Source organism: Odontesthes bonariensis, chromosome 18 (assembly GCF_027942865.1).
Source record: "Odontesthes bonariensis isolate fOdoBon6 chromosome 18, fOdoBon6.hap1, whole genome shotgun sequence".
NCBI lineage: Eukaryota > Metazoa > Chordata > Actinopteri > Atheriniformes > Atherinopsidae > Odontesthes > Odontesthes bonariensis.
In genome coordinates, this window is record NC_134523.1 from 12654797 (window position 1) to 12680738 (window position 25942).

At 42.3% G+C, this 25942-nt stretch overlaps 1 protein-coding gene across 2 annotated transcripts; it reads right to left on the reverse strand.

Annotated features, from left to right (window-relative positions):
* Nucleotides 1-2826: 2826 nt before the first annotated feature.
* Nucleotides 2827-25547, reverse strand: fam91a1 (family with sequence similarity 91 member A1). Of its 2 annotated transcripts, none has more exons than XM_075449209.1 (24): nt 25255-25547; nt 23968-24052; nt 23059-23210; nt 21525-21582; nt 19983-20050; nt 19483-19596; nt 18366-18456; nt 17702-17764; nt 17413-17519; nt 17209-17247; nt 14433-14545; nt 13999-14108; nt 13353-13462; nt 13160-13246; nt 12921-13050; nt 10680-10828; nt 9938-10072; nt 8277-8390; nt 7813-7885; nt 6573-6719; nt 6032-6130; nt 5699-5822; nt 5552-5621; nt 2827-3779 (listed from the first exon to the last, which is right to left on the reverse strand). In XM_075449209.1, exons 1-24 carry the CDS (start codon nt 25324-25326, stop codon nt 3594-3596), a joined length of 2496 nt encoding a protein of 831 aa, XP_075305324.1. In that variant the 5' UTR covers nt 25327-25547; the 3' UTR covers nt 2827-3593. The 2 variants fall into 2 exon arrangements, with proteins under 2 accessions (XP_075305324.1, XP_075305323.1); XM_075449208.1 differs by having other exon boundaries at nt 13353-13465.
* Nucleotides 25548-25942: the final 395 nt, after the last annotated feature.

Genomic DNA, 25942 nt, shown 5'->3' on the forward strand with positions numbered 1-25942 from the left:
AGGGATCAACTGGAACTGCAGGTCATCCGGAGCGGTTGTGTGTGTAGATTAAACATGCAGAAAGGCCTCAGTTAGCACAATAGATTCAACAGATTGGCAAGCTTATCTCTGTGCAGCACTCCTTAAAAGTAACTACTGTAGCCAAGGGAGGACTCACCTCTCCAAGACAAGAACAGAAAAAGCTCTTCAAAAGCGGTTCAAGAATAAGAAGAAAACACTTGGTTCTTAATTCGGATTCTGATGTTAGAAGAGGATAAAAACAGAGATGTTTGTGCACACAGACGTGGCTTTGATTTAACAGACCACATTAAGATTCAGGAGGAAAATATGCAGAAAAACTAAACCTCAGGCAGAATCAGACCTTCCAGAAATATAATGATCTGAAACATCCAGCCAACATGGTCAGCTAAAACAACTGAAAACTTTAGAGAACATCAAATTGCACGGAAACGTTCGCAAACGTTTGCACTTATATGCGTGGTTTAGATGCAGACAATGAATTGTATCAGTTTGGTGATCAACTGCCTTACCTCTTGGGGTTTACAATTGTTTTGAGGGACATCTGTCCCTGCTTGATTCAGAGGTGAGCATCACAATCAACACTAAGACTAAGTGTAATATCGTCAACTGGTCTGGTAATGATGCAACATTATTCAAGGGTGGGTCATCCACTTGTAGCTTCACTTCAAATTACATAAAGATGAGCAGTCTAGAGTATGCAAGAGGCTGTTATAATTTCACCATTCGCTGTCCTTTCATCAGCTTTGGCTCAAGTTTGCACTTCTGTTACTATTTCTATTTCAGCATAAAACCCTGCAGCAGCAGTCTGACACTGGGAGTCAAAAATAACAAATCTTCAGACTAAATTCAGCAGATGTGTCGCACCTCCTCAGAGCATGCATGCTTACATCAGTGCAGGCTGGAAGTGTTAGAAAATAAACCATCACAGCGGTGACATGCCACTCATTTGACCGCTTCCTGCAGCTTCTTATCCTCAGGTGGCGTGACCCAGTTTACGCCCCTGGTGCCTCTCTCTCTGTAACACGCTGTAATTTGTGGTGCTGGGATATTAGTGGAGCAGGAAGGCCTAGGCGACAGAGCCAATTAGGCAGGGCTCCACCTGTCCAGTGGGGGTACAGCAAGCCACAGACGCTCACCTTAATCTTCCTCGCAAATAAAAAAATAAAACATGGAAATTTCTAAGGGCTTCACAACCATATCTCACACACTTGTATTTCTGCTCAGTTTACACTTGAAGCAGATGGACGGAGCATCCGGACCGCTGCGTCTTTCGCAACCATCTGTTCCACCTGGCTTGGAAAACATCTAGCAGCCTCGGCTCATGTAACGTAGCTGTCTACAAGCAAGAGCAAACAAAACCTTCAAAAAGCCCAGCTCAGCAAAAAAAAAAAAAGACACAAGACACTTTTTTGAGGAGGAAAAAGAGTTTGCTCTTATTACATATTTATTTACTTTTAGTAGATTATTTGACTTTTTACATATTTATTAGTGAGCATATGTGTCTGGGGACAGGGTCAAGAACGAAGGAAGGGTATAGTGAAGGAATGTCACTTTCTTCTTTTCTTTTTTTTAAACCCATTTAAATTACAAGGGAGTTATCTTTATCAACTCAATGATATACACAGTCCCATTAAACGAGCTACAACAAAGATTTCCTAAAATATAGCCTGACATACAAAACTATCTTCTTTTTTTCTTTTTTTTTAAACACTGTGGTGGATGTATATCTGGGGAAAGATGAGCAACTGCAACTAGATCATAACAAGCGGGACTGGGAGGGAACTCTCATTGTGAAAGGTGGGCATGTATTAAAACAAGACGCACGCATACACAACACACACACACACACACACAACAATTTCTACACAGTCGTCATGCTTCAGCTGGACCTCGTGTTAGTCCTTTTTTTTTCTATTTCAGCATCAAGAAACTACCACAAATGGGTCAAAGACTGCGGAGGGAAGATTCCTTAAAAAAAAAAAGAAGAAAAAAAATTAACTCGGCACACCGGGTTTCCATATTAAAAGCACTCGGAAGGCTTCAGACACTTTGTGGCCCATCAACATCTCTGAGAAACCAGGCAAAGCATTAGCATATCCATCCCCTGGGCCTGTTACAGCTATCACAGCAAAGTTGCCTTCTCTCTCTCTGTAGACTACAAGCCCCATTTTTTTTTTTCTCAAAACACGGTGTAAACAGAATCCCTCGGAGGGTGCGACGAGCTGGCCAAGAGAGCAGCGCACGAGCTGGAGTCTGTCCAGAGAGAGAGAGAGAGAGATACTGGCAACAGCCTCCGATCAAACAGGCGGCTTTAACTGTTCCTGTTCAGTTCAGCGTGGCGCACTTCAACGACCTGGTCAAAAGTGGTTTGTGACCCAGTGATGTTCAGTTTTTTCCACTCAATAAAATGAAGAAATTGTGAGAAACTTAGAAAAAACAAACAAACAAAAAAAAAACAGCTGAAAGTAGAAAAAAAAAAAAAAAGCAAAGCAGAGCATATGAGCAACTTTGATTCAAGGACTGGTTCCTTTTTATTGGCCGACTACGATAAGGCTGGAAAAGAAAAGGCAGTTTAGAAAAAATAAAAGTAAAAAGTCACCGTAAGCAAAAAGAAAAATGTCTTTGGTGTTCTCTACTTGAGAAGTAGTGATAAAGAATAAAAACCAGCAGTTTTTCAGATGCCCCGTCAGTTCTTCGCATGTTTTGAGTTCCCATAAAGGGAAACACTTCCTTTTGGTAAACATGACCTCTAAAATCGTGTGTGCGCACTACAAATGATCCAACCTTTGAAGAAAATTGCAAAAGAAAATTACACTACATTTATTCATCCACAGGTTCGGCGAAATCCTGCACAGTGCAAATAATAAATGCCCCCGATATTGATTACAAGTAAATAGGAAAGTATTTTCTCATGAGTTGTGCAACAGTATCATGCATTAGATCACTGAACATGAGACAACACGTGGAGGCAGCAGGGTCTGTATCAGAAATTAACCTGGTAAGTCCAAAGACTTGGTCCTAAATATGCATATAGTCAAATAATTCCTGAAGAAGTCTTTGTGGGTCTTTTTTTTTTTCCTGAACATCTAGGATATGACTATACTGAAGAAACAATGCGTCCACTGATTGGAGGATGGTTGCGGGGATGTTAGTGGTAAACAGCGCTTCATTTTCCAGTAAAATAGTCTTTCGGGTTTGTATGCCGTTTACCTGCATCACTGTTATATAATGTGATAATAGCACCACTCCAACAGATAACACTGCCTTGCTACGAATACAAGGAATCACAGAGGGGGAAACAGCAAAAAGGGGGTTGGAACTAGTGTTGGCAAGGATGTTTCCCCATACAGTAGATAAATGACAAGCAGCTTGACGGGGTCTTATCTCCCATCGCTGGATACTGACGGACAAGAGGGTGAGCATTTCCTCGTGAGTAGACATGAAGATGCAGGGCTGGACCACGATGAAGAACATCCTCAGTAAGAGGTGACACTGAAAAAAAAGCAGAAAAAGAGGTGGCCCATTTCACTGAGATGCCATTTCCTCAAGAATCAACGATTCTTGGTGATGGTTTATGAGGGCTGGTCTTTCTGCAGGGCTGAGATGTCCAGAGGGGGAGGGGCCCGCCCGCTCCATTCTTTCAGCTGCCCGTCCTTGAAAAAGAGGTTGAGGGAGGGCAGAGGAACACCGGACTCGGCCGGGGGCTGGCTGAGAGGGTTGGTCACGCCGCTGTCCATGTCGGAGGGTTGAAAGCAGTCCTGCCAACACAGGGCAAAGGTCACAGATCAGAACACCAAGCAGGGAGGATGACAGTACAAGGATAAACTCCTCTGGGAGGGAAAAAGTTGGACAAAGGTTGGGACAACGGTCCACATTTGACATGCATTTTGTGTGATCGTCACATGACATTTTGTCCCTAAGATATACTGATGCATATCAGTTAAAATGACACAAACCTGTCATTCTCTCCTCCAGGCTTCATCTAAACCAGTTTGAGTTGTCCTTTGTCTTATTTCTTACTGTATAACGCACCGTATGTTTTCAAAGGGTGACAGGTCTGGGCTGCATGTCAATTTACCACCTGGGCTCTCTCTCTTAAAAAGGGAGCCGTGTTGTTGTAATACTGGCAGAATGTGGGACGGCAGTGTCTTTGTCTTTGCCATTGCCCCACACCATCACAGATTCTGGCTTTTGAACTCAGTGCTCATAACACACGGCATGGTTTCTCTGTTCTTTTGCCTAAAGCAGGTTGTTCCCATGACTTAAACAGAATATGTATTATTCAGACCTCCCAACAGTTGATCTCAGTCCATCTCCGATTAGCTCGCACCTGGAGAGGGCAGCAATGTTTATGGTTCTTTTTTGGTTCAATGCAAGGGTGGTTCTTTGCAAAGCAGAGTTTTAACTATCATTTGTGGATGCAGATGCAAACTGTGCTCACAGACAGTGTCCCTGTGCAAAGGTGTCTTTTTTTTTTTTTTTTTTTTTTTCCCCCCATTTGTTTTCGCCCACAACAGAATTGCGTCTTCTTTTAGCAATGCCGGAGGGCCAGGAGATCACAGATATTCAATATTGCTTCTCTGGGTTCTGAGAAATCTCTGGCTCTTTTGATATCAAGTACTGAAAATGATGAAACCCAATAATGATTAGCTATTTCACCCAAAAGTCTTTCACAGAGTGGTGAATCCTTCCCCAGCTTTGCTTCTCAAAGTCTCTGAGATGATCTTTTTATACTCCGTCGTATTTCCCATCTGTCTACAATTAAACCTGATTACTTTGTGAGATGTTTCACCATTTCTTTTTGCATTGCATGACATTTCCCGCCTTTTCAAATCAAGTCAGTTTTATTTATTATTCTCATTTCAGCCAATCTCTCGTGTGAGCACTGCTTAACTGAACTCAATTTCAATGACGATGACTGCTTGCGGTTTCTTTGCTTTCATCTATAACCTCAGAACACAACTTTAAGCTTCGTATGCTGAAGTTCTGTCATTCAATTATTTTCCCAAAAAAGCACATTAACCGTCACTACAATGTATCCAACTCCAGTGAGAAAAACCAGCTTGAGGACATCTTGTAATAACAATGTCACTGAGGGTTTGATTTCCTAAGATATCCATTAGAAGTGGTGCAAGAGCAGTGAGCTGGTTTGTTTGAACTCAATTAAACATGATCACGGGTTAAAAAGCTTAAATGCTACTCATCTTTGTTTTCTCAAGATTACAATTCAAAGATTATCACAATTCATTCTTATACAAGTCATTGAAACACTGTTCCAAACCACAGCTTCTTAATTCTGGGTTCCTGATAAGTCCGTACACGACAACACAGTGTTGAAATCTAAACCCAAATCAAACAATTCATTCCTTTAAATTATTGTGAAAAAAAAAAAAAAAAAAAAAAAACAATCAACCTTGAATCCAGATTAATTAGAACAAACCCATCTGTGAGATGACAAGAAGATTTTACCTGAAGTCAACTAGATTTATTCATTTCAGCAGGAAATTCTGCCTGAAGAAGCAGTTCTTACCTGGAATGACTGAACAAAGCTCAACACTTTGAGAGACAGTTTCCGGCTGGAGTGAAGAAGCTCTTGAAGGCTGAAACGACAGCAAATCTTACGTCTTCGCAGACCGACGACAAACAACAACAGTATTCTGGATGTTTTAGGCTCTACCTCTCGTTGCTGCACAGTTTGTGTGAGGCGATCTTTCGACACACTTTGCGATTGAGCTCGGAGCTGAAGAGGGGCATGCCGAAGCACAGTTCAAGAGGGACCCACTCATCTTCAGATGAAAACGCTGAGAGAAACAGATTGGCAAGGGAGAGAAAGACGGTGTTAGACGCAAAGCACAGGCAAGGACGTCCTGGTTTTGAATTCTGACTGCAGTCTCTCACACTTCAGCCTTTGCTGTCTGACCCGTTTACCATCTCTTCAAACTCACAAAAATCTGATTAAATATCACTTGAAAACCATGTTACACAGAAATAAATAAATAAATACACCTACTGTCAGTCTTTCCTTTGCTCTCGCCATTCTCTTCTGTCACAAGCTCAAAGGACTCGGTGCTGCCGTTGGTGTCGAGGCCTCCACCTAGATGGGTGTCTCCTGCGAGAGAGGCAACAGATCGACGTCAACACTGAGGCGCAGGACAGCTCTTCAGTTTAGAAATGCACACCTTTTTTTTTTTTTTTTTTTTTAAATATTTCATTGCCTCCAATTGCTCGATAATGAAAATCCAATACACAGAGTTATATGCATGAATATCCGTGAATACAAATCGTTACATTAAGATCAAATCTAAGGGTAAAGGCTAAGACCGTTCGATCCACATCCATTAGCTAAAGCTGCCGCAAAAAGGCACACAGTTATGCAAACAAACAGCGTAATTAAATTGGACTCAGAGCAAAAGTGATCTAATCCGCATCATTAGTGCCGATGGCCCTAACAGGCAAGGACACTGCTGCTAATTCAGCCATATGTCTCGACTGTCAAAGGCTCGCATGAACACACACGCGCGCACACAGCTGAAGAAACGTGCACCTCCCACCTCTGTACTCAGTGCTGTCACTGGGCCTGCGCCGGTGCCGGTTGTTGGAGTTGAGCATGGTGATGTAGCCACACTGGTGCTCCAAATCCACGTGCTCCTTCAGCTTCTGCAGCGCCTTGTGCACGCACATGTTGGAGTAGGAGAACTCTGCACAGGAGGCAGACGAAACAAGCAGTGAGGATGACACACTTGAACTAACTCACTATGGACCAACAAGACCGAAGATAATTCCATCGTCATCATCTGCACAACCGCTCTATGAACTGTGTTCTATTCTAAAATAAAGCGATTGGGGGGGGGGGTTCAAATCCTATTGATGAGATAAAAAACCCTCAAAGCCAAAAATGTCAATATTTGAGTCTGCAAAGAAATTATCTCCGCGTGATGAGTTGGCAAAAGCACTGACACACATCCTGGCGATGACTATACACAAATGTTGACATTAATCTTGTTCTATTCACAAAAGACAAGCATCCGCCCTAATTATCGCCTAAAACGTTGGTTCTTTAGAACACAAATTTATAACCACATAAAAGATAAATATCTATCTATCCATCTATCACTCTGATGGGTCCTCTTTAGAAAAAACATAATGCATAGAACTATATTCACTGTCACACTTGGAGAGGGTAAGGAGCTCTGACATCTGGAGTACAGAAACTCCCAACATCACAAGGAGCCAGTTGAGTTTTTTTTATGCAGGCACATCTGACAGGAGGAGGAGATTACATATCTCATGTGGCTTGGGAGCGCATGAAGGGGCTGGAGAAAGTTACCAGACATCTGGGCTGCAGACTTTCTTTAGCCTGAAGCTACTACAGCCCGACTCCAGATTACCGGCAGATGCTGGGTGGATGGGTAAGAAATGAACTAATATGTGTCGTAAACCATTTATGAATGTTTAGAAATATAGTTATGTGCCATGATTTTTTTTTTGTGTTTTTTTTTTTAAGACAACAGTGGTATTAAGTAAACTCATTGCTTCATACATTAAACATAACTTCCTCTTTCTTTTACCTTCACCTCTCGCTGAGTGCCGCTCACAAAACCACCCTTCGTAAAAAGGTGCCACATTAACTTTTCCCCTTAAAATTTGTGTGATTCTTCATGATGGTTTGAGAATTTTAAAAAAAAAAAAAGACCCAGAAAAGTGCTTTTTGGATGACCATATTATTCAGGATAAGTACATCATGAAACGTGTAGGAGCTCAGCGTAGCCGTGTGCTGAGAGGGTCACTAACCTCCCTTCAGATCCTCCTCGTCAAACGGGAACGAGATGTGAACAGTTTCTCCGTGACCAAACATACCATGACCCTGAGGGTTACACACACATACACCGTTTTTATTATACACTGTATACACAGTCCATCGTTTATAGGTAACGGTATAGGCAGCAAAAGTTAAAGGGTTACTGTAAAATTATTCTTCTCTAGCTCTTGTCTTTACTAAGACAAAACTTAGGAAACTCTGCAATAAAGGCAGCCGAATGGCGTGCAGCAAATATATTCTTTAAACTCTGCATCCGGCCTTTATTTCTTCGGATTTTGAATTGCAAGCAGGCTTCTGGATCTTTCTTTGCACAATAGCCGTTTTTTCAGAACAGAAAAGAGCAAATATTCACGCCCGAATCCCCCCTCTGTGATCTCAATCCTGTCCAAACGGGGATTCGGATAAACCTGGAAGGGTCAAACCGTGCTGAGTTCACCTGGATTAGAACAGCAGAGTGCGTGAGGGCGTCATTCAGCATCATCAGCACGTTGGACGTAGGGACGACCCCGGGGTCATGACCCCAGGAGGTGATCAACAACCTGTCATACGTCTGAGGAGAGAGAAGTGATTACTCAATGGACTGTTCCACAGCCTTTAACAAGCTATTGTATGAGAACATTATTGTTGACAGGCTCATCCCTGAACATCTTGAACGGGTACAATCATATGTATCCGTTTAAATAAAAAGAGGAAGTAGAAACCATATGTACAATGAAACGTTTCATTACCGTCTTTTCGTACAAAAAAGGGTAATTTCTCCAGCTTCGACATCATCTCGACATTTATATTAGAAATTGTTTAGTTGAAAAAACAAAAAGGAGGACAGGAAACACCTTTTTTTTCCACCATAACTGACACACCTACATTAGCCAGATACAGTCCACTGTCTAAGACAAAGCTTCTACATGAAATGAATGGGTTAATTAGCTTTAGCTTTCAATAAAGTGCTGCGAGTCTGGTCGTTTTCCAAACCCACAGATAGACACGAGGTGAAAAAAGGCTCGCTATCGTGTTCTCATAACGTGAACCATTTGCATGATATTGCAGGGCCTCCCTTGAGAAACGACTGCACCCGTTTCTCCTTTGTTTCTGTGATGGCCGCACCTGCAGCCACACAGCAAGGCCGGTAACTCCATGCACCAACACTCTTTGAGGAGTTATTTTCATAGGTTTCACATTATTCTTACATATATTTTTGAAATACATAAGTTCTATTTGCAGCATGCACATTTAGTTGACCTTTGCATGTTCAGTTTTGTCAATGTTTTTTTCTTTTACCGGTGCTGTGGAGGATAGTGGAGCTGCAGTGTGGCATGCATGAAGAGCTGATTGGGCCATACTATGAACTGCTGCATCATGGGGGGGTAATGCATTAATTACTCATATATTTTGTATTTTCTTTCATTTCTGAGTTGTTAATATTGTTTGATTAGAATTAGTTTAACCGTAACTTTAAACTAAGTGTTTTGGGTTCTTTGTTAGATTATTTGTCTCCCCTTGTGTGTCAGACTGGTCTGATCAACCAGTATTTAAATGCACCCTTTGTTTGTTGTATGTCAGGTCAGTTTCATTTTCTTCAACAGTTAGTTGGGAGTTACTTTGTTGGTTAATTTTCTGTAATGATTTAAGTTCAGTTTTGCTCATTTTAACCTCTTTTAAGGGCCCTTATGTAGTTAGTTAATTCGGTGTGTTTTTCCATTTTTTTGAGGTAAATAAAACCCATCCTTCCCTGAAACTTACTGTGTCCTCGTGTCTAACCGGCTCAGTCCCTCACAGTTTCCTGTCTCACATTCTCAAGATAATCTAAAAACTCTAAAAACATTGAAAAGCGTCAGAGGAGGGAATTGCAGATGCACCGTGACGTATGAACGTGAAGCACCAGGCTTTCTGTTACAGAATGAAGGTTGGCTGGGAAGAAAAAACACAGCTGCTGCTTCGACTGCCTGTCCCTCGAACTGAGAGCAAGGTAAAAACTTTGAGCCCATTGCTGCCCAGTCTAATCGATCATACGTGTGGCTTTTCTTATCGGACGTCAAATACGCATATCTGCCAATGCTTTTGACGAAAATACCAGATTAATCATTAGTTTGGTCTCACCTGGAAAATCTCTGGCAGTTTGCGGAGCCTGGAGCCCTTGGAGAGCAGCAGAGATGGCGGGCCTTGGCCAGTCACATGGTACAGATACAGTTTGAACCAGATGGAGCTCACCTCAGGGATGGCCGGGCCAATGTGCTGCAGGGACAAACAAATACGCGTACGAACACAGATAAGTGTGCAGGAGCCGAACAGATGCACACGGGCACTTTTCTTTTTCATTTCTCGCATAAAAGCATACATCAGTTGAATTAAAGAAAAAAGAAAAGAGGGAAAATGAGGAGGGTAACTGTGTCGGTGGAGATTTGAGCACAAATATGAAAAATTCATCAAATTCGACTTAAGCGAGCCACAGCAGAGTGAGAGTAAGTGTCAGCGTGAATGGCAAAATAAGAATTTAACTTCTCCTTCTTAGTCTCTCTGGGCTCAGCAAGAATGCTGGAGTGGGGCCAGGAAGAGAAATTACTTTCAAGCCTTGCCTCCAGCCCTCCCTCTGTCTTTGTGTTGCCTTGTTGTTGGGGCAACTGGAGGCTGAGAACTCACAAAATGCGCACACACGCAGTCACAAATCACTCTGGGCACACAAGTGTGTACACCAGGCGAGAAGGCAAACAGAGCCAAAGCAAGCGCATTAACAGTTGCATGAAATACAAACAAAGCGCTTTCGTGTCATCTAGTACACACAAACATTTGACCCAGCGTGACACACGCCATCTACCTCCCGCTCTCCCCCCATGCATCATACCTGAGGCGTGCAGCTGCTGATGGGTCTGATCTCATTGCTGAGGGGGGCCATTGAGACCAGCAGTTTGTAGTTTTTGTTGAGGACACGGCTGCAGGTGGCCTGGTCAAGACCCAGCAGGCTCTCACAGCGCAACATGTCCAAAGGGAAACCTAGAGGGGGAAAAACATTGAAAAGGCTTCTTCGCAGAAAGGAGCTCAGAATCGTGTACAAATGGTTAGAAGAGATGCATCCAGGCGGACAATCGCTGTGATCGCGTTGAAAGAGTACACCTTCCACGGCGACATTGAGCAGAAAATGAACTGATCTCCAAACGGCTTAAAGTCAACGACATGATTTTATTTTTAAAACTCGAATGAAATCTAGTGTTTTTGTTTTGTGAAAAAAGGAATTAAAGGAGCATTGTGGTTACGATTTGTTTACAAGAAGATGATACAAATGTCGAAGCTTTCAAGTCCTCTAACTGATCAAACCTACAAACAGGATCCACTGGCTCCTGTAAAGAGCATTCCGAATATTAAAATATGTCATTGAAGCAGAAGAAGCTAATTATTTTCAGGCAGCTGTTTCCCCAAAGTCACAGCTTCATTAAAAAAGGGCCAGTTAAGAGGAACAATGGAGGTAAAAATGAGCTCTGGAAAAATCAAAACCCTCGTTTGATTGCAGAAGACCCTCAGGAAGATTCAGCAGATTATAAAGGAGGCGGTGCGCTTTTCTACCTGCACAAAAATGACCTTAAGAACAAAAAAAAATTTGAACGGGGGGGTTTGAAACCTTTGCACGCAACTGTAAGAGGTGTTTTATTAACCGCTGAAAGGGATAATTACCCAAATAAAAATTTCCCAGACAGATGTGACAACCTTAGAAAAGGCTGATTATGCCAAACAGATGCCTCAATGTTGGACTGAACCAATCATGAATCAACTTTATTTATATATTTACTTATGACAGCTGAAGAACATCTACTGTGTTTTCATTTTTTCCTTTTCTTCTCCAGCCCCCCCCCCCCAAAAAAAAAAAAAACAAATCTATTAACCGTCTAAATGAACAGTTGACATAAGGCATTGTAGCATTACGAGCTCCGTTTAGTTTCAGCCAGCAGGCTCACTCTGACGCAGAGCAGCAGCTTGAGGGCGTCTGCGAGATAAGACAATCCAGAGCAAGGCATGCAGCCAAACCAAATAAACAGCATCTGGTGGCACAATGGTAGCTACACGGAAACTCGGGGCTTTGTTGGAGCTGAAGGACGTATTCTCTCCGCTGCTCCACCTGGAGACACTAGACAAACGGTGCCGGCTTACTCTTTATTCAGAAATAAAGATATAAAAGAAACCACCCAGACACAAGAGAGAGCCATAAAGTGGCACCGTGAAGGAGTCTGCCAACAGATGCACAAATACATGATCCGCTTCCTCTTTGTTGCTTCTGGAGGAGCTACCAGCTTTTAATTAATTATCGATTTTCCTCAGACCGCAGAACAAGTTTAAGTAGCAGTGGGATCCATTTAAAATGGTTGTTTGAAACAGCTGTGGTAATTGCGGCGAAGAATATCAAAGTAAAAATCGGGGAGACTTATTTGGAGATTTTCTAAATCTCCGCCGCTGTCACTTCAGAATTCTTTTCACCAACGTGGCACAACACCGTCTTTAATAAGTTTTAAACGTTCTAATCGATTTACCACACTTTACAATACACGTGTGGTCCAAATCAGCCGATTTTAATCTGATTAAAGCTCCATTTTTTTCCTCAAGAGTACAAAACTAAACGCCGAAAGACCCAAAAAATTACAAGATGTGAAGATCACTGCATCCATTTTCAAAGGTCGACGTGAACAGCCTAAATAACTCCACTCTTTGTCAGTGTATGAATATTTTCAAGCCACACTGCGCATAATGAATGCCACGTTAAGAAATGAGTGCGACTGTGTTAAAGCTCTCTTGTGTGAACACTCGCCGACTCTGAACTACAGCCTGACACTGCAACTTCGACGTCAGTCTCACCGTTATCTTGTGCAGGTTGAAACAGGATCTGATTTAATAGTCACTTCAAAAATGTTGCAAAAACAACACACAGGGAAGTATGTGCACAGAGTAGGCAAAAATATGATTCCCTGTTGTGATAGTTTGCTGTGGAGGAAGGGACGGCAGGGAGTAGTATGTCCGCTTCGCTGTGATTTGATTTATGATGCCAGAGTTTTAAATAAGCAAAAACAGTTGGATGGAGTGGATGGAACTGCTTAATTACCAATATTTGGAATATCCGGTCCCTGCTCCTGAGTGAGTTCTTTGTTGTAGCGCAGGAAGAGGATGGTGTTTTTAAGGGTCAGAGCGTGGTCGAAGTAGCGCTGAGCTTCACCCTCTGCTGTGCTCTCCACCTGAGAGAAACAAACACCATTCAAACATAAATGATTAGTTGGTATCCTGACAAAATCGAGCAAGGTTCGAATGAAGGCAGACCAGAAACGACTTGGCGTTACGTCTCACCTTCTCCAACTCGGCCAGGAAGCTGTCGAGAGTCTCGTCAGACAGCTTCCCCACCTCAAACATGGTCACTGCATGGCTCTTCAGGTTCTAGTGGGACGACATCAAAGAGAAATTAAGATCTAGAGTTAAAGTTTTGTTTTTTTCCCAAGTATTTTATCCCCATCAGGCTTCTTTTTTTATTTCCAAAACCAACCGGGGAAAGGTTGCCCATCATCAGGAAGGCTGTGAGGGTGGAGTCAAATAGGAAGGCGATCCTCTTAGTGGGTGCAGCAGGAATGCTCAGGCTGCTAACACTGGCAGTGTCTGCTGCAGAGACATAAAAAAAAAAAAAAAAATGATGTACCCAGCAAGAGAAATTTTAATGCCCGTTTCTAGTGCCATTAATGCATGTTAAAAGCAAATGTAACAGCACAATTAAATGCTAATTATCCTTCCTCGATGTAGATGGTAGCAAATGATTTTTCATGAATGTGTTTACGGGGAGCGAACCGAACCACGTCTGCGTCCCAAACAGATTAATTTGAACTAATTTGCATGTAAATGTGGTTGATCAACAGCCACTCTGATACCTTTTAATTTGCAAGCAACTCAAACGGTGCCAGCTTAATATGCATAACAAAATTAGAATTAGGTCAAAATTAGACCATTTTAGACAAACACCTCTTAATGTCAGAGTGACTTTCAGAAGCACGACTGAGCTTTAATTAGTGCTGCTGTTTCCAACTTCTGAAGTAGCAATCACAAAGTGCCCTGTGTGCATATATCAGCGTGTGTAATTATGTGCGTACACTGCAGAATATGCCTGTGGCTGTGTGTGTGAGCGCGGCAGACAGACAGACCTTGGTCTTCCAGGCTGGTGGTGTCGGTGTCTGTGGCTGAGGAGCCTCCCTCCATGACGGGACTGCCTTGCTCCCAGGACAGAAGCATCTTCTGGGGGTCCATGGTGCTTCTACAACAGAGCACAGACCGAGTCACAACCAAACTATCTGTTCCTGCCTGGAGTTAAAGTCACTGAAGATATAATGGCTTTCATATGTTCTTTAAGAGAGAATGTGGAGTTAAGATCGATGTTTTAGATTTTAGAGACCCACGAATGTATACTCTGTTGCTGCGACAGCGCGAATCCTTAATTAAGCAGTTAGTGTAGTTATGGTTTCTTATTTAGCTTTAAATACAGAAAAAATGATGGAAGACTGAATCATGGCAGTTCCAAAAAAGGACAGCACGACACTGCCAGTTCATTTAGTAGTTAAGTACAGAAACCTGCACATACTTGAGTCTGTTAACAAACGGGGCGTTCTTCCAGGTGGGGTTGAGCTGGTCCGAGCTGAACACTTGACCTTTCTTTACAGCGAAGCCGAGTCGACAGTACATGGAAACTGCATTCTGACAAAAACAAGGTACAAGTTCTGTCAAATATAGCTACTCTATACCACATAAAACCAATCTGACATGACATTTCAATTGAATAATAACAAAAGAACGACAGAAGAAAAAGAGTGGAATACATTCACAGTAAAAAAAAAAATAAAAGTTCCTCAGTGGTTTGTGAACTGCTGTTTTGAAGCTGCGATTTTTCTGTTTTGTCATCGCCATCTTGCTCTCTATTGAGCCAGTATTGGCATTATTTGGACAAAAAAAAAAAAAAAAAAAGGTAGAAAGTTGGAAAGTGATGGCTGAAAACAGACTGACCTAAAATGACCTAAAAAAAAAAAAAAGTGTTGTTATTTCATGTGGGATTTTTTAGTGAGAGCCTGTAAAACGATGCTAAGCGATTCTTTCTTACAGAGCAGGAGGTTCAAAAATATAAACGGTAGTGGTCTTCAGACTCAACAAGTCTAAAAAGCTGATGAAAAGGTAACTGTACTTACATATGAACAGCTAACTTATATTTTCAATCTTCTCATTAAATTATACATGCAGAAGTTTCTGTGAGGAAAGCTCGCCCATTTGAGCATAGGAGTTACACACCAAACAAAACCATCATCTGAAGGCAAGATACCAGACTTACACTGGATCCCTTTTTGGGGTGCATAACCTATTATAAATGACACCAATGTATAAACATCACATCCCAAAATGACACCACAATCTAGATTTTGACAACCAAGCATTAAAATGTTGTCCAAGTATAACTGCAAACTCCACAAAGTGAGCGCGCTTCTTTATCTTTACAGCCACATGAAAAAAAAACAACTCCAGGTTACGATCATCCAAACAAAACTCACTGGCGGAGCTTTAAACCCGAGCTGAGTGCTCGACTTAAACCAAATCCACCTCAAAGAGGATCTTAACGCACAACAACAAACTATCATTCTTTTTTTTTTTTTTTTTTTTTTTTTTTTTTTTTTTTTTAAAACAGGACTCAACCTTTTCTAAGTCAGGATCACTTCTCTGTAACCGCTGAAGCAACAGTATATCAGGCCACAACAAACAGGTCTACTTCAGTGGTAACCAAACCATCTGGGTGGACAGTTCATACCATTAGGCTGTTCAGTAATCACGTTTCTCTGTTTCCGAATGTATACTCTTCATACATCTTTTGTTCAGAATGACTTGGACTGCTTTACAAAACTTAAGCCCATTAAATTGACTGCAAACTGAGGTCAATTTTTATCATAACAAACCAATTCAATGTGAGGAAATGTCCTAAATGACTCAGGACATTGGTCAAATTTGTGGTCATTAGTCAAGGCAAAATTCAACTGTAGTCACAATAAAAAACACAAAGGTTCCTCTTTGACATTTCAATCATCGCTGCATTTCCGGCAGTAGAATTGCTGATTGTTGCCACGGCTGCCTTCAGCCGCTTCTTATAATTCTGCTTTTTAGTTACAATGATGAGATGGGAGCAGAAGAACAGAGGAGTTCAGCTTTTTAAACTGAAGGTTAAAACCCTGTGAGGGAGTTTGGTTGATAGAGAACAGAACAGATAGAGAAACTGGGTCAACCTCAAGCACCTATTCAACTGTGTCATAGGGCATCGGGGATCTAATCTGGAACATTGAAGGTGTGTGTGTGTGTGTGTGTGTGTGTGTGTATCTACCTCCTAAGAAATGTGTCTCAGCATGTAACCAAAAATGTGCTGAAATACAGTATGTCCCTGCTCAGCTTGATAAAATTGCAGTTAGATAAAACTAGTTAGCATTTGCAACAAAATCACAGAGACGGCAATCAGGTAAGATATGATGGCTATTCAGCCAGCAGAATGCCAGCGTCTTAAAGTAACAATATCATACTTTTTGAAGGAAAATACCCATTTTCTAAAACATCAGGAAGCTGAAATGGGCTCCCGTTCTTTTATTCAATCTAAATATTCATGTGGAGTGCGATTTCTTTATTAAACATTGCGATATTGTAATGCTCTCCCTCAAAGCTCGGCTCTCGCAGTCAAAAAGTTCCTGTTCGTGTTCAGATGAGCTCTGCAAGCCCCGCGTTTGATGCCTGGTCGGATGTTTTTTACACCACGTCACTGCCCTGCTCTTCAGTAGTCAGCATTTAGACTCCCTGTCCCGGACATATTGTACAAAAGTAGCTTTGCTTCCCCCTCATGAATTACTACGGTCTCCATATAATCGACAGTATTTCATAACAAGAATCACACAAGAGGGCGATAGGTGTTTTAAAACAGACCACCATCACAGCTTAGTGTAAAAGTGTGGTCGAATTCACACCGCAGTGTGGTCGTCTTTTCCTAACAACATGACGTTTTCCATCGAGGTCAAGGACAAGAGCTTAAGTGAAGATGACAGGAGGTCATCTTTTTTTACTGTTCGATCTGACCCTTGGTCCCCAGAATATCTGCGCCCATGAGGCATGCACCTCAGGAGCACCAAGTGTCAGAAAAATCAGAAACTCGCACTGAGAAAGTGCACCGTAAATACATCTTCAAGAGTGACGAAAAGTGTACCTTCCAATTTTGTCTCAGTCAGTTTTGAAAACGAGGTCATATTTCCCAGATATATACGGTTTCTTTATCCGCTTAGGGAAAATAAAAAGAGCCCTTGGTCTGCACATAACAATGACACCTTCACACTGTGGATACCCACCTTCACTAAATCCAAGTCAATCTCCAACACGTTCGCCAGCTGAGAGCCAAAGAGAAAGCAGGGATCAGGAGAAAGAGAGAGAAAAAACAAAACAGGATTTGGTTTATAAGTTGAATAATAAAAAAATAAATAAAAAAAACTCAGATGCATATAGACACTCAGTCGTGTCACATTACATGAAAGCACAGCGTTCATGAAGCCTACCTCTGCTACGTTTGTCTGCTCGTCAATGGACACAAAGATTTTGTAGAGAAGCGTCTCAAAGTAATCTCCCTGGACGCGGTTCATGACAAACCCTTCCAGGGGGGGCACTGGAAAAAAAAAGCGGAAAAACAACTGAGCAAATGTTTGTTTTAACACGTAATTGCTTCCTTAGAGTTCTTTCGAACTACGGTTCTGCAGATCTATTGCCTATGACACTTAATCTATACACGTACAATGTTGAATCAACCTAAGCATATTAGCAGGTATGTTTGAACACACAGTGGTGTACCTGAGATGCAGCTGTCATCAGATATGGGAACATCCAGGTAGATGAAGCCCCGGTTGTACAAGCCTGCATTGATAGAACAATTATACTCTGTTAGCATTTTGCACATGACTGCAACTGCTGTTATGCTCAGAAAAGCAAATTACATAACAAAACCAATCTTATTTAAACAGCACATACGGCTAGCTGAGAGGTGAAAATTTAGCATATAACTTAACACTGTTTAATTTAAGCCTTTCCCAAATGAGTTCACATAATAATTACAGAGCCAAATCCCTCCTTACTTGGCAGCACGCCAACATTTTAAATCCTGTGGTGACATTTTCACACTGGTAGTAAAGCATTTTTATGCATTTTTCAGCAAAAATTGGTCAGAGCTGACGAGGGAAGCAGGTGTACGCTGCAGGCACATTGAGAAATCTTTGGAGGAAAAACCCAGGCAGCGTTCAAATGAAGTTTCTGCTCAAGATATAAAACAAGAAAAAGAAAGAGAGAACGAAAGAAAGCAAGAAAGAAAAGAAACAAGCTCAGCGCTCAGAGGAATGAATGCAGTGCATAAGGCATAAGCACAAGCTGATGGTACACGTAATAACGTTCACTGCCAGAAGGGGGAGACAAAAGCTCCTCACAGCCAGTCCAAGAAGCTAAAATAACAGGAGATACTCACTTAAGACCACGGTGTACTCCATGGATCCAGCCAGCTGAGGACCTGAATCTATCATCTTATCAATGGTTTTCTTCTCAGCTGGAGAACAGATCTGCAATTCAACCCAGTAAAAAAACACAACATTACAGTAAACTATACTGTAACTATTTTTTTTCTGAAAAAAAAGAATTGTTGGTAACTCGGAAATTTTTTGTTGTTGTTGTTGAGTGAGATCAACACAGTGTTCAGGAGTTCAAAGGGTGAATTGTATGTTTAAATTGCACCAAAATATCTGGTTAAAAATTCTACAAAACTCATCACTCAGTAAGTCTACATGCAAATTTAACCGAGCCACAGACAAAGTTCATCTGTGCCATTCAGCTGGACTTCTGTCCTCGTCCCAGCATATGATCACAGGAGGGGAATTAATCAGCTGGAGTCAAATTGGTACCATGTTGACCAGCGAATTAAACGGGTTTACAGCTCTTTTTCTATGTACCGTACACATTCATTTTTTTCTTTTACAACTTTCATATCCTTCTCCCTCATTCCCAATATAACAGTTAGCGAAATAGAACTAAATAAACATATAAAACGCACATCTTATAATACATATTGTAAATTACCTCGAAGCCATTGCATCGCTTTAGCTCCGTTTATTTTCCCAGCATTACAGCATTCTTGCTCTGAAACTATGTGCCTTTCCGTGTCTCCCTCCTAGAGTCCTTGTGTCCTGGAGCCATTGGCCATCCCTGGACCGCTGCTCTCTCGCTGTCACTTTTCCTCTCGTCTTTCCTTCAGTGGGTTTTGCCTTTTCTTATCCATGTGTGGTTGAGTTTTGACTCCTATGTGTTTGTCAAGTCTATCCGTCTCTCGGGTAATTTAAGAGGTGACCAAGTCCGGCAGCAAACTCATGTTTATCGTCTCATTTTTCTGCGATCTCAGCTGTCTATATTGTAAACTTCATCTATTGCATGACTTTCTTTTTTTCTTTTTTCTTTTTAATTCCACTGCTATTGCAGGTGTCTCTTTAATTTTGGGGCGGATCGTAACAATAACTCGAGATACTGGAATAAAATTGGTTCAACGAGCATCTTAACAAGTGTGTAAAACAAGGAGGATGCAGGTTTCTACTCACCCTTATGTCGTCCTCTGTGATGTAGCCCGTCTGTGCCACCCACCACGGCTCCACAGAGATTTCAACTGGTTTGGCCGGTAGCAGGTCCCGCGCTGATTTCCTGCGGAAGAATTTCTGTAGAAAGGAAGCAGATGGAGAGGCAATAAAAAGCATCGCTCGTGAGCATGGTGAGGTGAGGCTGAGTGAACAGAGGAATTAGATGCTTGTTAAAGAGGCCTAGAGGCATAATAAAACTTTCCATTAACACCGGAATATATATCACCATTCATTAAAACAAAAAAAAGTCCCTTTTAATCACATAAAAGCGTTTTTTTTTTTGTCAGCTGTCATGTGACACCCGGACAGCTGGGATAAGCTCCAGGTCCTCTGCGACTGTGCACAGGATAAAGCTGGCGTATATATCCAAATGAAAGACCCCAAAATGTGTTAAAATTAAAGGCTGCTACAATTTTTCCATTTGCTAAAACCCATATCTTCTGGATGCCCTAAACACAGCTTACTTTGGAGGACCTGCACTGGTTCATCAGGTCAATGTACTGGTTTCTCCCAATGCCAAGCAGCCTCAAGCCTGCATTGAAGGGAAAAGAAAAAAGTCAGTAAACACGAGTAGGTACTCCTCACAAACTAGTAGAACTAGGCTCCTAAAAATCCTCAAAAATGCTGGTTTAGTGGAAAACTTTATGCCCCGAAACAGTTGTTAACCAACCAAAGGGTGAAGTCACATTGGCTACATCCATCTTTTATTTACAGTCTATGGCTCAACCCAACTCTGCAGAGACTGATCTAAAGATCTAAATGCTGGGAGACCTTCTCCTGATACGCACACTCAGTCGAGCACTTCTTCTCTATGCAGCAGCGTACAGAGTTGGATCTCTGAGGATATTAAAAGTGAAGGTGTGCCTGCAACTAAATCAATACATAATTTCAGAGAAAAAAATTCAGGGTCATACAGGAGAAGTTGTGAGAATGCAAATCGGCTTTCAAATCCCACTTCATCAACACCCATTGCAAATGCTGCAAGTCCCTCAGCTTCTCCATCCACACACTTCTGCATGACACATTTCCAAAGCTCCTCCAAGGAGATTAGTGGAGAGCCTGCTCCACTGCTTGGCCTGCTGGCAGCCTTCTGTCTCCGCAGCATGAAGGTCCTGCACTGCCAGGACTCAGTCGCTCATCAGCACCTGCCAAACCCTGTTTCACTTGACAGCAGAACAGCAGTGGTGCTGAATCCAACATGAAATCTGTGGTAAAGCTGCTGTGGAGTGAGTGAAGAGCGAGCAAGAAAAACCTTTTTTGCCAAAGAACTGTTGACAATATTGCCTTAGTCTCTGGGAATTAAGAGGTCCCAAGGCCGAGACATGACCAGGTGACCCTGCTGAACTGGCCCCCTACACTCACTGACAGTATATAAGGAAGTGGGCGTAGCCATCATGACACCACCCATTGGTTTGTTGTCACCATCGCCACGTCGGACAATATTTGGACCAAAAAAAAAAAAAAAAGAGCTTAAGCTGGAAAGTGATAACTGAAACCGGATTGGGCAAACTAACATCTTTGAGGGCTAAGTTTTTAATAACTTTTATTTATTTTGACACCACCTGGTGGAAAAATGTTGTTGACTGAGTTATTTATCAGAGAAGCTGCCGCTGGAGCCATGCCTTGCAGCCATCAGCTGAACTGCACTTGAAGGCACTTCCCTGTCGGTTTCATTTCTGACAGCTCAAGTTGCCAGTGAAGCTGTAAGGGTGAGTCCTGAGGAAACCATTAACGCATGGAACAACACTGCACAGTCTGAAAAATCTTGAAGGATCTTCAAATTAGTTGAAAGCAACTTTCCAATGACCGCCCTGACCCAGTTTGAGGTTTAAAAGCCTCATCTAGCTAAAATTTGGAATCATTTCAAAGTGACTGTGAGAGTTGTGCAAAAGTAACCAGTGACACAGAGAGCGTAGGTGTCGGAGGTAAACAAAACCTCAGTTCAGTCATCTCAGCACTGTGGAAGTGAAGGGGGAAACTGTGGAGAATGGAGAAATAAAACTCACAGTCAGCAGCAGTGAAGTTGGGCAAGGAGTCATAACTCTTCTCACTGTTCATAATATCCTGGAGGCACAAAAAAGAGAGAGAGACAAGAGAAAAGAGAAGCAGAGAAGAAGAAAATAAACTTTCTTTCCTGCGCTTTCTACATCCTCCGCCATTGATTAATAACAGGATTAGCCACTTTGGGCAGCCATGCTAATTTCTACTCCTCGTTTTCATTAGCCTAAGCGTTTAGAACAGATTAACAGAAAATGACACAGCCTTCGGCCCCTTTAGTGATTACAATCAAAGCTCAGTCAAGTTGAGTTTAGGAAAGAAGGTGAAACCCCTTTCAGTAGACTGAAAACTAAAGCAGTTTGTCTTCGTTTGTGTTTGTAAGTAAAGTAACACTGAGCATGTTAGTCACATCTATCCAAATAAAAGGGGACGCATGCTAACGGCATGTGGCAGCTGCCGTCAGCGCACATGGCTTGTAAACGCAGAGCTGAGGAGGAGTGGAAATGCATCTGGCAGCTTTATGAAAACAAATAACACAATCAATGCCATTAGCAGCCAAACAGATTCGATTAAAAAAACACGGTTTATTCATTTCAAGGAGGTATGAATACAGATTACTTTTTTTTTTAAGCCAACACTTCGTGTTATGTGAACACATGGGCTCAGTGTTTGTTATCCAATGGCAAAAAAGTCAGAAGTCAAGGAGAACCCAGCCGGTGTGAGTCTCTGACAGACTGGCTCTCTGTGCCGGCCTCATTCAACAGACCGTGCCTTATTAGTGAGCGGAAGCTGTCAAGCAGACAAAGCCCCGAACTGACCGCAGAGCGAGCAGCAGAGATTTTCCCTGAGTGTGTTTTTTCTGGAATCAATCCGGTGTGTCTTCCCGAGGTGCTCTGTGAGGCTTTTTTCCCAGACACTGACACCTAGCGTCCGACAAATCCATCAATAAACATTCTCCGGCAAAACTACACGATACCGTGGTCTCCCTCGATCCATTGTGCCGCTCAATGAGCTGACACGACAGATAAGCACTATATGCCTTGTTGCAACACAGTCCCTCTTGTGCAACAGGCAAATGACATGTAACCTCAAGCTCATAAGCTATCCTCTACGAATGCCAACTACAATCATTGAATGTTGACAAGATCCACTTAGGTGTGCAAATAATATAGTAAACTGCAACTGTCTGTGCAGAAAAAGAGACACCCTGCATATCTCAGCAGGGAGTTGTAAAAAGCTCAATCCTTTTTTAAATTGTACTATGTTTCGTTTTGTTTTTCACTCTTGCGATGGTCTCCACGGATGCCAAAATTTAAGACTTTGCTCAGTAAAAACGGACAGAGGCTGAATGTTTTCTGAACCGATGAGAAAATCTTTGCTGCTCCGCTCTGCAGAGTTAACCGGCCCGTTGTTCTGAACACCAGGACCGAAAAAAAAGACGCCCAGGAGTGTGAGAGGCAGCTTATACGCGAGTGTAATCATAGAAATTCAAACAAAAGGCCTTCTCCTCCTCGCCACACACACATCCTTTGAGTTGCTTACCTCCATGATTCCTATGTAGTACGAGAATGGCGTGACTCTCAGCCCTTTGACCATGATATCAGACAGGTGATAGGGATACAGCATCAGGTGGTCCCGGCTGTACTTCAGCAGCTCCTCATAATACTTGCGCTCATCCTTCCTCACGTGGCGCACTGTTCATGAAAGGCAAACAGCAGTCAGGTCACAGCCAGAGGTGAGTTTTGTATGTGGTAAATTTATGCCTTAATACAGCAAAATAATCTAAGGCAACCTGAAGGGTCACAACGGAAACTATCGAAATGATTAGTTAGTGGGAGCTATTTAGGAGCGGTTACACATTTTAAGACTTTTATTAGTTAATTAGCAGTATACTCCAATCGCTTTCTTTATTGAGAAGAATTCCACTAAAATATATCACTAGGGATACTGATACCGTGTGCGTGTACTCGTACTCAGTTTTCATTCCGATACTACAGAACCGACACCAGTGTGACAGGAGCTTAATTTTCCTGCAATGTGTTTGTGAAAGTTAAAATGTTAAAACAATATGTTGCACTAAGAGTAGTTTTATATTACTAAAATGCACAACGTGCAGTTGTATTTGGGAATACGCCTAAAGAAAATAAAACGTGTCTAATTGTAAAACTGTTATGGCCTTCCTTAGTACTCAATACTCGGTATCGGCAACTCCTAAAAGGTAAGTACTTGTACTTGTACTCCGTTTAAAAAAAAAAAAAAATGTGGTATCGGTGCATCCCCATGTATTACCATAATCAGTGTCACATCTGTAGCCCCAACTCAAACAAGAGGGGATTTATTACAATTTACAGTCGGAAACACAGTTCACTCTTTAACTTCACACCTCATCCTGATGAGCCTTTCACTAAAAGGTGTTCGTTCAGCATCAGTGTGAGGGACAAACTTGCTCACCTAGGTTATTGCGGAATCGCAGCTGGTTGCGGATGCTGTACAGGAGGACATGCTTCTCATACTCACGCTGAGAGTTCCCCAAACTCTGCGGAGAGAACAAAGCACACGGGTGAGGATCAAGGCCAGATTACCATGCAAGGCAGCAAAAATAAACAGGGACTCTTTTAACCCTGCGCTCCTCCCAGCTGGCAGGCCAATGCGCACCGGTTTTCTCTGCTGATTTATTTCCTGCCATCAGCTTTGCTGTCCTTTAATTCCAATGCAGCACGCTGATGTATGATGAAACTATGATGAATAATTACGAGCACATTGGGCATTAAGGAACGATGCAACTTCTCCCCAGTGAATACAGCCTCCTATTCAGTGTTTTCCGTTGGAAACAGCTGGCAACCACAGTTTTTCTAGTTCCCAAGACAACTCAGGCTCAGCTTAGATAGAACCAAATGAGGCTCATATGTTTGAAATTTAAGGAACATGCAAACCAATTTCAAGCAGGTGTTCAGTAGTGGTGGACAGGCAGTTATATCAATCCTGGAAAATACAGTCTGTGGATCAAATATCAGCAAAAACAACCAACACGGTTGGTCTATTGTTAACAGTTTCGTTTGAAAGTGTTTTTTGAAGATTAACATCACATCTTGCACCTTTAATTTACCCAATAACAAAAAATCCATCATTGTTTATTCCGATTCTGATCTGAAAACACGGAATTTGTTTTGGGGTGCCCCCCAAAAATGTCCATTTGCATCGGCCCATTCCAATTCTTGCAATGACATCAGCCCTGGAGGAGGACAGTGTCTGGTTTGGACACCAACTTCTCTGAAGCACAGAGATGCAGGCAGCTCATGTTAACAGCGGCACAGAGATATGAAATACTCGTGCACCCGCCTCCACTTTCTCGCGACATGTTGACGTGATGATGGCACATCGTTAATCCAGACTATTAACGGTTAGGAAAGGAAAAAAAATACCCTCGATATTATTCGACGGTGCAAAGACACAGTGCGCAGAGGTGTGAATGCAAGATTTGCAGGTGGCACCCACGCGCTAAAATCATGTGGCGCCTCCAATCAAACAATCTGTCATGTGATGGCAGCGCAGCGTCAATGGCTGTAGTGAAGTGATTGTCAGTTATGGCTCCGGCTTGATGGTGGAAGCCCTGCAGAGGAGTCACCGACGGCAGCATGAATGACAGAGATCACCGCTGTGACATTGACAGCTTTCTGCTCCAGGACACTCTGCTCTTCACCTCACACAGCGCCCTGCGGAAACGTTAAAACACGGTACCTGTTTGACATTAGCAGGGAGCTTGTTCCACGGGTAATTCTGCCTTATGTGAAATTCCACGTCCGTGTTCATCGCTAGCTAGCTGGCCGGCTAAAAGCTGGATTCCTCGAGACGATCAGAAACTGACTCTCGGGTGAGTCCACGGTGACTTCTGCCCCCCCGCTGACGCCCAGCAGCCGAGCGGAGCGACCCCCGAATTGAGGAGACGTTTTATCCGGTGATTATTTTCCTTTGCAACAAACGGCCACTTCCTTGTTGTATTTTCGAACGAAGCGTTCGTCACGCTCGTGGCTACATTCGTCATTTCCTGTTGAGGCGTGACCGTGGAGGTTGAATGGAGCTCGAGAGCCATGTAGCTAATTAAAGGTGATGAGACGGTTATGAAACAAATCCCTGTTATGACAAATTATATTTGTCTCGAAAATGGGCTGATTATTTCGGACAAATATGGCTCATTCGAGGGCTCGTGAGGAAGATGTCAGGTGGTTTTGTTGAGGCTGTTGGAGAGCAAACTGTGCGGGGCCCCAATGATGAAGCACATGATATTATGTGTACTCTAATTAAAGTGGGACACTAACATAAACATAATACAAACTCGAATCAATTACAATAGCCCAGGGATACAAAATAAAACAAGGTTGAAAGCTTATTAACCCCTGATGAAGAAAGCAATTTGCCAGGGTCAGTA

Bases quoted from the DNA above. Each gene is read 5' to 3' on its own strand.
- fam91a1 (XM_075449208.1), bottom strand. From the start codon at position 25,326: ATGAACACGGACGTGGAATTTCACATAAGGCAGAATTACCCGTGGAAC. The intron at 17,765-18,365 runs GTGAGTATCTCC...CTATCAATGCAG, and splicing joins GGAGTACACCGTGGTCTTAA to GCTTGTACAACCGGGGCTTC. The intron at 5,622-5,698 runs GTAGAGCCTAAA...CTGTCGTTTCAG, and splicing joins AAACTGTGCAGCAACGAGAG to CCTTCAAGAGCTTCTTCACT.